Source organism: Larus michahellis, chromosome 4 (genome assembly GCF_964199755.1).
Source record: "Larus michahellis chromosome 4, bLarMic1.1, whole genome shotgun sequence".
In the NCBI taxonomy this organism is placed as follows: Eukaryota; Metazoa; Chordata; class Aves; order Charadriiformes; family Laridae; genus Larus; species Larus michahellis.
In genome coordinates, this window is record NC_133899.1 from 22,005,143 (window position 1) to 22,022,047 (window position 16,905).

Genomic DNA, 16,905 nt, shown 5'->3' on the forward strand with positions numbered 1-16,905 from the left:
GCCACTTAGTGGTAATTACTTGCTTTAGAAGCGGAATGTCTCCTGAGGATTGCAAATAGGGGATTATCAAATTAATTAGTTAAACCAAGATGTGCTTTTGTGAAGCCAAGGCCTGCTTTACTTGTGATGTGAAATAAAGGTTTAAATATTATTAAACCGCGTACAACCCCCTCTTGTCTCCCTAATGGGGAGAGAACTAGTTCTTTCTGAAACGGTGGTGTTGGTACAAAGGGCTGCTTACAGCTCAACTTGCTGCAGCACTTGTTGCTTTTATTTGATGAAACCTGCTTTGAGCAAACATCTATCACTGGCCTTACGGCAGCGGCTTGTGCTGAGTAGGGTCTAACGCTGCTTCTTGGTGGTTTCCCATATTTTTATAGGCTGCCAAGGGGAATGGAGTGGGTACCTTGGTGGGAACCTGTACTTTCAGAGCACAGCTTAATCCACAGGACATATGCATAGCCATGTGCGTGGACACGGGAGCTGGCGGAGAGCCCTGGTCTGGTGATGAGGAGATGCCTGGATGTAAATTCAGAGGCATTGACTGATCAGTGGGTTAGCAGGGGCTGGAGGTCCTGGAGTACTGCTCTGCCACAGCCCGCTCCTGGGCTCTGCTTTCCTTCTGAAGCCCCTATGGACATAGTAAGTTCCCTATGCTGTGCTGAGGACTACACCAGCAATTATGCTAAGCTAACATGGAGTGTGTGGGGGTGTTTTCCTCGGAGCTTTTGGCTGCTGTAGTGCAATCGTCTAGCTCGCATGCACATTGCACAACTTCCCCTAGGTCAGAAGATGTCCTTATCTGGCATCTAAAACATCTGTCCTGTGTTTCTTCCAGCACAGCTGAGTCCTATTGGTAAAAGTATTGAGCTTTCCCTGATTTGCAGAACTCTGCTAGCAGTGGCTCAAAGGCAGAGGTCCCTTGTCTGCCTCCTACCTCTGCCTGTGCTCTTTGCTAGCTCTTACAGGGCTCTAGGTTGTGGTACTGCTTCAGCAGGCACTCGAGAAATACTGCTGCTCCAGAAACCAGATCCAACAAAGGGGAAGCAGGGGAGGGTAAGAGACGTGGGTCTGAAGTTATGACCCCTCAAGTTTTCAGAACGGTTGATGTACTGACCCCTCTCCCACCCACTCCTCTTTCAACTCTGGAGAGGCCCCACAACCTTCAAAGTTCGGCTCATCCTTCCTGATGTCAACGTTTGCTGCCTTTTGCCATGCGTTTATCTCTGGGACAGGTTGTGCTTAGCAATATTCAGCTGCTGTTGCAGCTGGGTACCAAAGCGGTTCCTTGAGGGTAAAATTGCCCATCGGTGCATGCAAAGGACCTGGGTCTGCTGGATGAGAAGCTGGAGCACCCGGATCTCTGCCGGCAGCGCTGGATGACAGCAGCCTTTTGCACTGGCTTCAGCAATTAAACCAACCCAGAGGAAAGCGCAGACCTCGCGCGAGAGCGAGGAGCTGCTCCTGCGAGGAGACAGTGCAAGACTGTGTGGGGAAACAAGGGCAGCATTGTTGTCAGCCTCCGTCAAGAGGGGCTTTTTAACACCCACTGAAGTGCTGGCTACAGCTGTCTCCCATGTGCTTGTGAGGGAAATGGATCTACAATGCGGGAGAGGAGGGAAAGGCTGCTTTGCAATTAAAAAAAAAAAAGGAAAAAAAAAAGCTATATTAGGATCCAGCCATGAGTAAACAGCAGTGTGATGTTCCCCTTAGTGCAGTGCCACAGCACAGGAAATCACGTCACTGCTTCTGACTGGGATGGGGGTGAGCTGAACTCGGGATCTCCAGCCTGGAAATCCTTGATGGGGGAAGGTGCTCCTGAGCTTTGAGCACTGTGTCGAAAAGGGAGGAGGCATGAGGTTGGGCTCTAAGCTGCCCTTGTGTTTGACAACCCGTTCCCCCTTGCTTCTGTAAACGTCTACCTACAGCCCTCGACTTTCCTGCGTTGTCCTGTGTGGCTTGGGAACTTGCAGAGAGCTTTCAATTGTCATGTCCACAACCGAGCTGGCTGCTGTGCTGCAAAAAGTGTGTGGTAACGGTTATATAGTTTGAGTAGGACCTGGATAGAGAGTGTTGGTTGAATGGTCTAGGGAGCACCTGGCTCTGTCCCCAGTCACAGAGGTGGAAAATGGGATAGGAACCAGATATGGGCTCTGTGTGCTTACATGGTACCCTCCTCGTCGGTTCATGGGGTTCTGCAAACTCCTACACCAGCGCCTGAAAGTGCCGCTTTTCTCTTTCTGGCCCTCAAAGAGCAGGAATTAGGTGGCTTGACAGTGTTTTATCTGACGACTCAGAGCTAAAGGAGGAGGCAACCTTGTGCTCCCAGGCCTGTGCATGCCACCCGAAGGGATGAGGAAAGCTGAAAGCTGCTCTCGTCCTGGAGCTGCTGCCAGAGGTCTGGGTGCGGGAGACCTGACTGGTTCAGTAACAGTGTGACAGCAGGTTCTCAGCTCCTTCCCCTTCATCTTCATGGGCTCTTGCATTGCCCCTGCCCCACCTGGGTCTGCATTGCCCTCTGTGCCTGGGGAGCACACATTTCGGTTCCAAAAAGTGAGGTAGCTCCTGGCTTGTGCAAGAGCCTGTGGGGCCCCTTCCAGCCCCGCAGCAGACTCTCAAATGGGCTGTATGCAACTGGTCAGGGCTTTGGCCTGCTGCTGGAGTAGCCCTGAAGAGCCCAATCTCGGTACCCAGGGTGCCTGGAGGCTTTAGATCTCTACTCAGAGGCTGGTCCCTTGCAGAGACCTGTTTGCTGAATAAAAATAGCTGCATGTGAGGAGTTGGGTTAGCCCTGGGCAGCTGTTGCTTCCTGAAAGGGCACCTGCACGTATTGCTGAAGTTGAAGAAATCACAAGGAGACTTCCATAAAACACCTGGGCATGAGAGGCATGGTGGATCTCTTCTAACTCCTTTTGCTCTGCGGCAGGGGCCGAGCAGCCAACAGAAATAGCTCAGCACCTCTGATAGCATGAGGCTTGTTGCAGCCAGCTGCATGCCATGCGTGCGCTGGAGGGACACTGCTCTCTGTGCTCCCTTTCTCAGAGCAGCGTCAGTCTGTAGGGAGACTCCCAGCACCCACAGGAGGATGTTGCAAAGGTGTGGCCACGTCTGTGGGCTTTGAGATGTGTTTGGGGAATAGATGAAGGGCAAAGCTACTTTGCAAACATAGCCTTGTGCAGACAGTGAAATCTGTGGCTGGAGGCTCTGCTGGGGAAGTATGCCAGGTTCCTCATCCCCCTGCTATGAATATGAGGGGGAAAGAAAGGCTCTCCTGCATCCACAGACAAGATCACAAATTCTTTCAGTTGCTGCGGAGGACAACAACTAGGTTCTGCCTCTGCTGGATTGTTAATACCCTATGCATTGGCAGGGATGCTCTGCTTCACCTGTCTTGGGATTATTAACTGACATGGGCTGGAGGTTCTCACTGCTGTGGTGCACTACGGGCAGCTGGTGTATTGAATGGTTGGCTTTGGGACTGCTCGAACCCTTGTTTGCTGGTTATGTCTGAAAACATGCCATGAGGCTGTTGGATGCAATGGGTTTTAGGGCCAACTGTTGGCAGCCCTGTCAGTCATGCCTGGGAGAGAAGTATCTGAAGGTGTTCTTGAGCTGGACCAGCCCACGTGAGCTCTGTTGCTGGCCCTGTGGAGCAGGACTTGGGAAGGCTGCGGGGAAGGCTTGAGCCAAGGCGGCAGGTGTGTTTGGTAGCAGTCTCTCCAGTTTCAGCCCTGTGCTCCTCCACTGCACCTGCCCTTACAGTGGACATCTTTCCTCCTGCTGTGGGTCCCCAGGTCCTGCCTGAGTCACCTTTCCTCTTGGGATGGATTTGTGTAACCTCTCCCAGAAGGGGGGACAGCAGCCAGGTACCAGCACCATGGCCTCCTTGATGGAGTGTCAGTCCCCACCGAGACTGCTGAGATGTGCTCGGCCAAGGCTGGGGAGGCAGCTCCCAGTCCCAAGCCCTGCTGTGAGGCCCTGCACCCTGTGTCCAGGGCTCCAGAGCTTCGCCTGTGTGTCGCTTCCTGCCCCGCTTCCCGTTAGACAAAGCCTTTGTGTGTCAGCAGATCCTGGGATGCCCTGCGGCACCTGCCTCTCCCCTCCCTCTGTGGCTCTGCCCTTTCCCGTTGTCACTTCTGTAGGCTGCTGCCTGCCTGTTAGGTGACCTTCCCCACTGCTTCCACTGCTCGGGCAGTATTTTGGCCCCTGGCCATTTTAAACAATTAATGGAGGGGTGGAGAAACTTGCTATGTTAAATTACTTCCTCCTTTGGGAGGGGGTGAGGTCTCCACATCTCTCGCCTGATACCAATGCAGTTTGTTGCTGTTGCCTGAAGCGGTCACTGCCTCTCTGTTTTCCTTCTAGAAGTTAGAAAAACAAGCTCTTCAGAGCACTCTTCTTGTATTTCTCGGCGTTTTGCTTAACCTGCAGCGCTGCCTCAGGATCTCACAGAGCGGAGGAATGAAAAGTTAGAGAAAAGCAAGCAAAGAGGAGGCGAGGGGAAGATTTTGCTGGAAACCTCTTTGGGAAGCTGGAGATCTTCTCAGGATGCCTGCCGTGGGCTTGTTCTGCTCTAGCAGCTATTCACATCTTCCCGGGTGAAGGCAGCTCCCTGCCACGGGGCATCCGCATTAAGCAGGTCTGTGCGGAGGGCCAGGCGTGCTCTGAGGGATGCAGATAGCAGCGATGCCGTAACAAGCAGCCTGCGAGTGTTGCTGGCTCTGCCTGTGTCCATAAGGTCCCTGCAGGGCTGGGGAACACGGCACCCTGCGCTCGCTATGCCCCTCTGCCGTCTAGCGCTGGAGTTGGCTGTCAGAGAAACCTTCGAGGTCCCCTGCTCAGCCCCGGTAGTGTCATGAGTTAGATTAGTTGGAGCTGTGCTGGGGGCGGTGAGGGCTTGGATTACAGTCCAGAACTCAAAGTGCTTCGGTGGTTCACGTCGGAGGGGAGAGGAGACACCCCGTCGCACACATGGAGGAAAAAGAGAAAAAACGCTGCACTTGGAAGTGAGGGGGAATAAAGGAGGCCGGGAACATGGTAAGGAAATCTCTGCAAAGGGCTCTTGCCCTGGGCACGAGCAAGGCTGTGCGGGATGGAGCTGCTATCAGGGCAGCCTGTCTGGAGCCAGCGCACGGCGCTAATGCCGGGAGTGGGAAATGGCTCTTCTGGCACTTCCCGTTACACGGATGGCACGCTGTACCCTGCGGTGCCAGCCCCAGACGGTGGCTGCAGGGACACAGGGCTCTTGTTGGCACTGGTCCCCCATGGGGTGCCTGTCGGGGTGCAGCCCCAGAGTGAGGGGCTGGTCAGGCAGGGCCCTGCCTTTCGGGCTGCCTGGATGCTGGGCTCTCCTCCTGCCTCATTATTTGCCAGTCCTGCTCCAGGGCTGTGGGCAGTGCCCCCTTGCAGAGCCTGGGGAAAGGGAGAGTGTCTGCTTCATTTCTCCTGCCCAAGGTGGGCAACCAGGGGTTCAGAGAAACCCCTGGAGCTGGACAGGGATCCCTCCCTTTCGGTGTCAAGTTCTGCATGTGGGGATCCTTGTTTTGGGAGGGGAGAGCGTGGGGAGCCCAGCCCAGGAGAGCACCCAGTCTCCATGGGAGCGGCTGCAGGGCAGTCCCCTGCCCAGCCACACTGGCGCTGCCCTGCAAACAGAGGTGCTTGGCCTTGGGGTGGCAGAGGCTGGAGGCATCGCCAGCCCTGTGGTGAGATCCTGCTGAGCACCAGTCTGGCTTCCGATGGTTTGTTCCTGGGCTCAGGATGGGATCTGGGTGCCCAGCAGCCCTAAATCTCCTGGATGTGTCTGGCTGTGCTGGGAATAAATCACAGGCTGCTTCTCCACAGCAGAGGGAACAAAGTCCACAAGGGGGACAAGCAGCTTGCATTTCTGTTGTGCCTGGCACTGCCTTTTTTTTTTTTCTTAAAAGTTCAGCTTCTGGGCTTACAGAAACTCAGCTTTCATTGAAGGAAGAGTTGCCCGACTTTCAGCTTCTTCAACCTGAGCTAAGCTGATGGACCCATGTCTCTTCCCTTTGCCACCCTCCAGCTCCCCTGCCAAGGACCCTGTGGCTCTCTGTGCCCTCATATGCCTATGTCAGAGTGGCGATGGCCTCTCCTCTCCTAGCCTGCTGTGAAGGCCTGCGCTTCTTCCACTTCTCCACTCCAGTCAGGAGACCTCTTTCACTCACCCCATGCCTAGTGTGTTCCCAGCAATTTTTGGTCTCTACTCGTTATGGTATGAAGTTGAAATCAAAGGAGAACACTGTTTGGGGCTGTGCAGGGGTGGGTGCCATCCCTTGCGGTGCCATCCCTTGCAGTCCCATGGGCTGCATTTTGCCATGGGAGCTGGAGCAGGGCTGGCAAAGCTCTGCTCCGGTAGGCCTGAGGCAGTGACTGGCCGCTGCTACTCTGCTCCTGCAAACTGGAGGTGACGTTCGGATTCCCAAGTGCTTCAGCCCCAGTTCAGGTCTTTCACCTTGTTCTAGTGTGTGATGCCAAAGCTTTCTGAAGCAGGGGCCTTGCGCAGTGCAGTGCCATGGCCAGGCCAGGTGCCATGGTGGGTTGTGGGCACGCAGGGACCGTGCATCACTGCTGAGGAGGGATCGTGTGCCTCTTGGGTGCTGAGTTCAGGCTTGGCAGCTGCAAGGAACAGGAACCAGAGGCCAAGCTGCCACAGACCTGGCAATGGGTGTTCGCCACACTGCGGTCACCTGTGCTCCGTGGCAGGTGTCTGTTCTCAGTGCTGTGGTAGACCAGTCTGCAGTTCGGGAGGCGTGATCTGTGAGCAGCTGAGTTGTGACTGTAGCTCTAAGCTGTTCAAACAGTTGACTGTTTGGTGTCCTGGTGAATCAACCAAACCCTGCAGGCAAAAGATTTGGATCTAAGTGAATGTGGGTCAGTCTGTTGGCCTGCCCGAGGCTTCCCCATAGCCTCTGGCAGTTTGCAGGACTCTTAGAGGCTTGGCTCCTGATGGGAGTCGCATCATGCTGGTGCAATTGCTGGCTGCCCTCTTCTGTGTGAGGCAGGTGATTCTTCTTCACGGGATGTCTGCTGTGCTTTAGTGTTAGGGATGCTGTGGTACATATGGGTACATAGGGTGCTTGCAGCTGGGGGATGCCTGAAGCACCATGTGTGTAAGATAACTTGGGCCAAAGTAGCGCACTTCCACTAGAACTGACTTTTGCAGCTGTGAAAACCCTGTGGTGCGAGCAAGGCAGGAGCCTGGCTGGGCTCTCTCAACTCTGCTTGTCCCGTTGTGGCTTTTGTGGCTGGGGATCTGCCCTTCTTCCCTGGTAGGGACTTCTCATGGGAGAGGGAGCAGGCTTCACCTGCCTGGTGCCTGTTGCTGGATGGGGCACAGGAGATGGTCAGGGCATGTGGCCAGACCACAGAGTGCCCCACTTGAGGAACAGTTTTCACCCAAGCAGGTTCAAAACCCTGTGCTCTTGGGTGGGTTGGCTGGAGGCAAAGTGAGCAATAGCCCCACTCCTCCACCACGCGGTGTGGGGGCCTGGTTCCCAGGCTCTGTCCCCAGGCTGCGAGGGACAACTTCCTCTCTGGGAAGTTGCTCAAACCGCAGCGGCTGGCCAGGGAGCCCAGGGCTGCTTTTCCATCCTTGCTGGGGTGATTGCTGCTGCTCTTCAATGGTAGCTGGGGCACTGTGGACCCAGCAAATGAGTTCAGTGAGGCTCCTGCAGCTGTGCACCTTGGTCTTGCCTGGGCTACTCTTCTCACATGGTGGCATGCTCCTGGTCTCTAGCCATCAGGCAGACATGTAAAGCAGGACCTGCGTGTATCACAAGATGTGCAAAGGCTGGTGTCTTCCTGCAGAGAAGTTCAGGTGGCATCTCTGTGCTGGCAGGAGAGAGGATGGGTTTCAGCAGAAAATATAGTCTTTCTTTTATCCTCTGGTTATGTCTTCTCCTGGGGTGGGAAGGAAATGAGTCTGGGAATCACAATGAGCTTTAAACATTGGGGATCTTCTTTCTTTATTTCTGTGCCAAAGCCATGAGCAAGACTCTGGAACACAGACAAAGCCCAGAGATGTAATCCTGAGCACATGGAAGCAGTTTGAAAGCATCTTCTCTGGGGTAACAAGGATGACAATTTGTGCTTAATGCCCTGCTTCTTTCCAAGAATTCTGGGCAGGTGAACACGCTGTTCGTTGTAGCAATGAAAATAATGGTTAAATGCAGGTGACAGGCCAGCTGCATCCTTGTGTCTCTGCCCAGCGATCACCGAATGTGTTCTAGTACCAGGTGGGAATGCAAGAAAGCAAGTGTTTCTGGTGAGGTGTGGCAGGTGTCCAAGGAAGAGTGTGTGCTGAGTGTCAGTGCTTATTTTCCAAAAATCATCATCCTGCAGCATAACCACCTCTGGCCATGCCGCTGGCCATCACACCTTGCTCAGTGCACCCTCCTCCTCGGTGGAAAGCTGGCGGAAGAGATCACAACGTGAGAGCCTTGTGAGCATCTTGCTGCTGGTCACTTCAGAAAAGATGGCCAGCTGGCATGTCTGTTCCTAAATACCAGAGCACAGTCATGGCCTCTCAGCTCCTAGAGCCTAATTTTCTAGCTTCACCTCAAACATAACCCTTTCTGCGACAGAGCTGTGCAAAACTGAACCGCCCTACAGACTGTGGGCAAAGCGTAAACCTGGGCATTGGTGCTGAGTGAGGGTGGAAGTCATGGACACAGGGACTACAGGCCCTTTAGTACTAAAGTACTGAAAGATCTCTGTTAAAATAGTCAAGGTGTCTTCTGCAGAAGCTATAGACTCAACCCACCTGTGGGGACTCAACATATCCGAGCACCTTTTGTTCCTATTCCTGGCTCTCTATCCGTGAAGGAACCCCCTGTTCCTGTCCTGCAGAGCTCAATGTAGCCAAGGTCTGAAAAAGCAGGTAGTAGCACCAATATGAGATACGGTGCTGACCGAAGAGCAATAACAAGCAAGGATAGCCTGCTAGGGTAAGCTGCCCGCTTCTGGTGATGGGATGCTCTGTGCCATGCTTTCTAACCACTCATGATACCTGGCTTTCAACTCGGAGAATTCAATGGACATGCCCTTGTTGACTCTGAAGGTTTGACCATACTAATATCTTTCTGCTGCATGGAGTGCCTCAACTCTGTTGGCTGGCCTAGTCTTTCATTAAAAAACGAACAAAAAAAAACGAAACAGGAGCATTCTTGTGTTAACGTGCTCCTGGCTGCTTTCATGCGTGTCCCATTTGTTGCATCATCGGATACCAAGATGAAACTTCCAAGATCAAAGCAGCACAGAATGAATCTGAAAGTCTTTCTTTTTGCTCAAATTTACCATCCTGCCATCAGTCTGGGATGCCCAGGATGAACCACTACTCCAGCAACGGGGACCAGAGGAAGACTTGCATGAAGACTCCTGCACATGGGTGGAGGTGAAGGGGCCTTATGGACACCTTAAGGTCCATGGGGCCTTATGGTCACCCCCAATGGGATGTGATGCTGTGGCTGCATGGTGGTTTGCGTGGTGCAGGGAAGAAAAGCTGTAGGAGTTCTGGTGATCTGAGCTAGGTGTCCACCTTGAGCTTTGCAGCCTGCGTTAGGTGTGGCAGTGTTCACAGGAGATGGAGTTACGAGGCTTCCTGAGCAGGTTCCATCAGGAGGATACCTGCCCTGAGGCTGCTTGTCAAATCTCAGTGACTCCCAAGAAAAACCTAGCACTGCCGAGCCTCCAACATGGTTAAAGGATGTGGATTATTTGCTGTCTGTTGTCATCTTTCTGAATACATTTACCTTTTGAACAAGGTCCTTCTCATATGCTCGGGAGGCTGGTATGCAGACCCGTTAATGGATCAAGGGGAAAAATGCCTGTGGATGTATTCTCCTTTGTGTTTGGGCTTATAACCACCCACGTTTTGGCATATATCCCTTCTGTGCACAAAGATGTCTTTTAGAAATCGCTAGTTAAATCTCCACCCTCCTTTGATATGTATGGAAATAATGGGACACGTGAGACTGTTTTCTGTTTGGAAAAAAAAAAAATCTATAAAGGGAGTAGCTTTAAAAGCCTGTGTTTACTCCTTTCTAACTCACGAGTTTAGTAAAAGTAATGCCCTGAATTTATGACTGATTTACTTAGCTTTCCGGGAGGCATGCATTTAGTGCTGTATCTGAATATAGGGGAAATGTTTTCATCTGACTATAAGTCCCAGACTTGGCTGCTCCAGGCTGGGAGAGCCTGAGCACATGTTCCCCAGTGAGCTTGGAGAGTCTTGAAGCAAATCTGGGTCCCTCTGACCAGGAGCATTTCTCCCTGCTGGGCACAGACCGACACTTCTTGTGGTGGCCCAGGGCTGAGCTGGCATAGCCACAGCCATCTCTAGGGTGCCTGCTCTGTCCTTCTGGCTGATCCTTTCTCAGAGGTGGCGTCTAATTGTTTTCTCATTGAGAAATATGTGATATGAGCTGCTTTCTCATATCACAGAACCACACAATGATAGGGGTTGGAAGGGACCTCTGGAGATCATCCAGTCCAACCCCCTGCCAGAGCAGGGTCACCCACAGCAGGTGGCACAGGAACACGTCCAGGTGGGTTTGGAATGTCTCCAGAGACGGAGACTCCACCACCTCTCTGGGCAGCCTGTGCCAGGGCTCTGCCACCCTTACAGTAAAGAAGTTCCTCCTCGTGTTCAGGTAGAACTTCTATGTTCAAGTTTGTGCCCGTTACCCCTTGTCCTGTTGCGGGGCACCACTGAGAAGAGCCTGGCCCCATCCTCCTGACACCCATCCTTTAAGTATTTATAAGCATTGATAGGATCCCCCCTCAGTCATCTTTTTTCCAGACTGAAAATATGCAAATCCCTCAGCCTTTCTTCATCAGAGAGATGTTCCAGTCCCCTCATCATCTTGGTAGCCCTGTATCAAAGGTGTGCAGGGATGTGCTCCTTCAAGGAAGGTCCTTGTGCACTTACTGTTTTCTTATGCGATTGGCTGGCCCCTCCTGGAATTGCTACACGGCTTCAGAGTGTTTTCTGTTCCCTGTTGATGTTGCAGGACTTGTATTTCATGAGCATGTGGGAATATGGAGTGCTTAAGGCCAAAAGGAACTATGGCTCGTCTGTTATGGGACACTGGGACCACACAGTGTTAGCTAGCTCCCACATGAAGTCTGGGAGCTCTTTTTTTTTTTTTTTTTAACTAAAACATGATCTTTTCTTTGCAGTGTCCATGCTCAATTAGGGAAGTTGCAAGAGATAGCAAGCCCCCCAGTTGCCTCGGGGGTCTGTCCAGCAGCTAGTGCACCTTCCAGAGGATGTGGTGGGATCTGAATGGGGTCCAGCCACAGTCTCGAGCTCAGGACGCGTGCAAAGCTGGCCCATAAATAATAGTCTAAATGCCGACCCTGTGAAGATTGTTTCTGGCACTTGTCAGCTGTCCTGCTGAAGGATTATCATTTTCTCTTTGAGCACAGGAGGCTGCCCATCTGTTGTAAGATGCCCCCAGATGGGTGTCTGAACACAAGGTGTTGACTATGGCCTCGTGCCTTGGACTAAAAGGTGTTAAAATGAGCTGACCTGCTTGGCTAAGAACTTACTCAGGGTATTTTATAGCTGGCTGGTAGAAACAAATCTTTCATCTGCCTAGAGCGCCCCATTATTCGTTAGCGTTAGGCACAAACGGTACAAGATGCTGTTGCTCAGGCATCCATCTGGCAAACCAACCTGAAGTTGAGAGTGGAGCAAATACTGTAACTAATAAGATGAATGAGCTCAAGCAATTCTCTTGGGCAGCAGAGAGAAAGATTTTTATTTTTTTTTTTAGTGCATTTCCTAGAAGAGCCCTGTAAAGAAAGGGAGGCTGCTGCAACGTCCCAGGACTTGTCTTGTGTAGAAGTGGCCGGGGAAACTCTTGGCTCGCTCTGTGATATCTGATGGGATTTAGCAAGCCTTGTCTGAGCCTGTTGTAGGAAAATGACACTTTGAATGTGGAGATCCCTGGATGGACCATGGCAAATGGTGCTGTGGCCAGGCTGTTGGTGCACAAGCGAGGGCAGCCCATGGAATCTGGTGGTGGGAGTGAAGAGGGGGGCAGCTCTGCCCCGCAGGGTGTCAAGGAGGCATGGAGGGGTATGTGGCTAACGCTGGGCAATGAAACCACAGCTGCCATGTGCTCACGCTCTTCGAGCATGAGTGTGTTGCTGCAAAGGGTGTTTTTAAAAGTACCCAAAGCTTCGCATCACACCGAGTACAGCTTTGTTAATTAATTGCGTGGTTAGATCTATGCCAGTGATGTTTTTTTAAAAAATCTGTGCTTAGACAGTTATTTCAGATTAAGGACTTAATCCCTTGATTAAACTAAACCAAAATAAGCTGGTCTCCAGCTGTAGGATGCTGTTTCATACACAGCTCTTCTCATCTCCTTGCAGGCCCTCATTTCAGATGGAACATGTCTGTTTAAGGACAGAGCTTTTGTTCGTTCTCTCACATGCCCTTTAAACACCTATATCATCTCCCTGATCTGTTGCTAATAGAAAGTAACAGGCCTTTGGCAGCAGGGCTCATTCCTTGCTCCGGATAAGACCTACCTTCTGCTCGGTTCATTGAGAGCTCAGTTATGAGCGGGACACATCCCTGCATGGTAAGGCTTATCTCCATTCCCCAGTTCTGCTCCCCTCTGGCTATAAGAGGACTTTCTTGGATTGTGGGTCAGTGTTTCATCGCCAGTTTGGCCTCTCTAATCTGTTCAGCAGTTGTCAGCAGCTTTTCTGATGTGCTGGGTGTTGCACAGGCAAAGGAGAGAGCCACAAGCCCTGCTCCAGAGAACCTGCAGTATGAAAACCTAAAGGAAAGGGTAGAGAGGCATAACGTGAATACAGAGCTCTGGTGGGAAGAGGTGCTGGACTGCTGTGTCCGTATAGACATGATGCCATTTCCTTCGGGGAGCAGCGCTTGGTCAGGCGATGGTCGAAAAGCAGAGACCTTGCTGTGCAAGATGCTGCGTGTGGCTGGCTTCCCTTGGGGGCAGGTGTAAGTGGAGGGCTGGTGAAGGGCCTGCTTCTCCAGGTGCACAGGCTTTCCTCCCTGAAGGACCGCACCAGGATATCATAGAAGCATAGAATGGTTTGGATTGGGAGGGACCTTGAAGATCACCTAGTTCCAACCCCCCTGCCCTGGGCAGGGACACCTCCCACTAGACCAAGTTGCTCCAAGCCCCGTCCAGCCTGGCCTTGAACACCTTCAGGGATGGAGCAGCCACGATATGTCTTTGGCAAGGATGAATATTGGGGTTTGGGTACGTTAAAGAGGAGGTTTGCTTCTTGTGTCGCTGTATCAGACCCATGTAAACATCCTGCTGGGCTGCAGGGCTCTCGGGCAGGGAGCTCAGGTGATTCTTGCTGGTCATGTTGCCATATGCTAATGTTTGGCCACCTGAACTGCGGTACAGAGCCAGGGATGTACCTGTACCGGGTTGCCTCTGCTCTCTACTGTTCCCTGCCTTTTGCTCCACCATAAGGACAGCATCAATATAGCTGTGCACTAGCTCGAGGCTTGCAGGAGGTCACGCTTTGCTTTCAAAGCAATCTAGGATGTCCCCCTTGAGTGAAAACAAACAACCCCTGGGCAGGCGGGGTGATCGCCCAGCTTTGGGCCTGCCTTTCCCAGGCTGAGCATGCCCAGACCTACAGCATGCGCAGAAGCAGGACCTCAGAGCTGAAAAGCAAATACATCATTTTTTCCCTTTGTTTAATTAAATGAGAGATCATGAGTTAATCGCTTCCAAGCGCTTGTTTTCCTGCAGTGCCTGGAATGATAATCCCGCGCACTGCCCAGTAGGAGCTGCTTTGGCTGCCGCAGCCGCGTCAACCCGGAGAAGGGCCGGGAGAACAGAGGGAGGCATCTGGAAATGATTCTCCGAGCTCCGTCTGCGGAGCACCACTCCCTGCAAGGCTGTAGGAGCTGGTTTATCCACAGGCTGTGGAGCCGTCCTGCCTGCCCCGGCGGCAGGGGAGCCAAGTTGGGCTATGCTGTGCCCTTCACAAGGGATCCCATAGTGGCACGCAGAAAGCAGCTCGCTTTTGGAGGTACAGCCTGCGGGTGAAGCCGGCCTGGGTGAGGCTGCAAACACTTTCCTCCCAAGTGGAACTGGGTGCTGTGCTTTTCTCCCTGGAAAGCCTAAAACAATAGCCCAAAGAGCAGGTAGAGCTGTTCCTGGTTATCTCACAGGAAGGTGGGGTAATTACAGCAGTGTGAATGCCTACCTCTGTAGCTGCACCACTTAATAGTACATTATTTTAGTGAAAACATCCAGAGGCAGGCAGGGTGCCGAAGGCAGGCGCCCTCCTCCCTGCCTCCCCCTGCGCCTCAGAGGGAGTAGCGGAGGGGGGGAGCTGGCACTTGCTCTGGGAAGATTTTTCTCCCTTGAACTCATTGCCGCTGTGATTAGAGCGGCTCAGGAAATGGGGCTGGGAGGGTTCTCCTCCCTGCAGAAATGGAGTGGGAAATCTCAAATTTTGTCAGAAAAACAAGCCTTGTTTTTAGCCAAAGACCTTTTTGAACGGAGAAACGTCTCGTTTTTTAAAGGCAAAGCGGCCTGGTTTTCCACTTTGTGTCAGAGAGTGGAAAGGCTTCATGGAAAGCCCAGAGGTCTGTTTTTACTGGAAATGAGGTTTCTCACGTCAGCTGAGAGCTGAGCAGCCCCAGCCAAGCGGCGCAGCACGGCAGCCTTTGCTGGCGGAGGGACCGGCAAAACCCAGCCCTGCTCAGTGCCTGCTGCGTGCTCCTTTTCCCCCAGTCCCCATACTGGCCGGGGGCCACGGGCAGGCGCAGCGCTGCCATGCTTGGAGCTCTGCCTCTTCCCAGTTTCACTGTTCTTTCGACTTTCCAGTTGTGGGGTGTGGGAGGGTTGGGTCATCTCTCCTCCCCTCACCTTGGCAGAGTCTGCTCTCCCCTGTTCTGCCTTCACACTGTCCGTCAGTACCTGGGCAAGAAAATGGGAGTGTGCAGGACGTGGCCAGGCTCCGGGCAGCCAGCAGAAGGAGGGGAAAGTTGCGGGAGCTCCTGGCAAAGCCTCCCTGTTGAGCGGGAGCCGAGACGCTTGGTGACTCAGAGCTGGGCGTACCACGGGCACCGCTTGCTGTGCTCGCAGCCTCTCAGGCTCTGCTCCACCACCCAGCAACGCTCCTTGCTCTGCCAAGCCATGGCAAGCGCTGGATTTAACTGGGGCACGTTGGGATATGTAGTTTCATTCTTTGGCTGCTCAGATGGGGGTCCAGGTTTCTCAGAGCAGAGCTGCAAATCCTTTAGCTAAATTCCTGCTGCAAGATGAATCCTCAGTGTGTTACGTGGGCCAGTCCGGCCCGCTAGAAAGGAGCGTTGTCTGCCGTAAGTCATGGGTTTAGTCGGTTAGTCTGGCCTCACCGTACTGATGGTTTTTAGGAGTCTTCAGACAGCATCTGGGCTGTCAGCAGGGAAGATCTGTGCCTCTTCATGTTCTCCTTGACCAAGACTCAGTGTTTTGTAGACAAAATTCTCGAGCAAGGCACTGACTTCTTAGCAAGGTGCTTGTGTGAGTTGTAGGGAAAATGCTGACGGGGCTTTGTGGGCCCAGGTGGGTCCAGCAGCATTGCAGCCCTTCCCTGCACCGACTTGCGTTGTCCTGAGCCACTTGGGTTGCTGTCCCAGGCACTTGTTGGGAGAGCGCAGGTGTTCTGACGCTGTGCAAGGTGTGCACTCCTAGGGATCTTCTCTCTGCTCCCAGGGCAGGCTGACTTCCTGTTCTCCAAACCCATAGGAGGCTCTTCAGGGTTCAGACTTAATTGTTGAGCAGCAGGTCCCAAAGAGGAAGAAGTCGAGTCCTGAGTCAGAAAGAAATGTAGCATGGCAGGAGTTCCCAGTGGCTGGAGCTGCTGTGTAGTTCCCTCTGTGCCCACAAAGTTAAGGCAGAAAATTCAATCAGTGCACCTAGAAAAGCCCAAGAAGCTCCTGGTTACTCCAGATGCCTCTGGGCAGGCTCCTCTCCTGTCCTGCAGCAGCTGCTTGCACCAGAAGAGACAGATGTGTCCCCTGAGCAGGGTTGTAACTGATCCCGGGCTCCTCTTCCTGCTGCCTGCTTGTTAGACCTGGCTTGGAGCTTCTGCCCTGGCACTTGTAACCTCATCTGTCCCTGACTCCTGGTTCTTGCTGCAGTTTGTGATGGGGAGAGGGGCTCTCAGGGCTGAGCAGCAGAGCTTTGCCACAGCAATCTTTATCCCTGTGTTCATTTCACAGCATCTGTGTCTCCCATTATATTGGAGGGGGGCACCCCGCTCATTTCTGTCCCCATTCAGACCTAAGGCTCTGCCAGTTGTGAAGCCCTCCTGGGCTCTCCCTTCTCCCTAGCCCTCCTGGCTGGCACCATGCTGGGTTGTTCCCATCACACGGCTCTGCCCACAGAGCCCAGGCTGTCCCCATGCGCCTCTTCCCTCGCTGTGATCCAGCCCCTGCACTGGCAGCCGGCTCCCAGCTGAGGAGCAGTGAAAGCCGGTATGGCCGGACGTGACCTTAACCTGGGCTTTATTTAGCGGCTTGATTTATAGAGGAGTTATTTTAAAAGCGTGTTTCTCTTTCGGGAGGTGTGGTGAGCGTCTGGTGAAGTGGTGGCAGTGAGCTGGAGTTCATAGGTCCTCCCGTGCTATTGACAAAGAAGCATTTGAGTCCCAAGACACATTTTGCTTGGGCAGACGCTCTCTGGCTTGGTTGGAAAGCGCTCCTGTTTGCCTTTGTGCTGGGTGGCTGAAAAGGAGCAAGTGTTCAGGACCTTTCCCGTGAGGGGGATGTGGCAATACTGTTGGAGGCAGGGAAGCCTGAGACTTGCAGGAGGAGGAATGACTCCCCTGAAAGCAAAGCGTGACCTCCTGCAAGCCTCGAGCTAGTGCACAGCTATATCGATG

At 53.0% G+C, this 16,905-nt stretch overlaps 1 protein-coding gene across 6 annotated transcripts in view; it reads left to right on the forward strand.

The window, feature by feature from the left end:
* Positions 1-4,310: 4,310 nt before the first annotated feature.
* The window catches only part of PLEKHG4 (pleckstrin homology and RhoGEF domain containing G4), a 92,191-nt gene continuing 79,596 nt past the window's right edge, over positions 4,311-16,905 (forward strand). For all 6 annotated transcript variants that reach the window (XM_074583348.1, XM_074583350.1, XM_074583349.1 and 3 more), the window contains exon 1: positions 4,311-5,037. In XM_074583348.1, the coding sequence (XP_074439449.1) occupies positions 5,035-5,037 (3 nt within the window). In that variant the 5' untranslated portion in view covers positions 4,311-5,034. The remainder of the gene's footprint in view (positions 5,038-16,905) is intronic.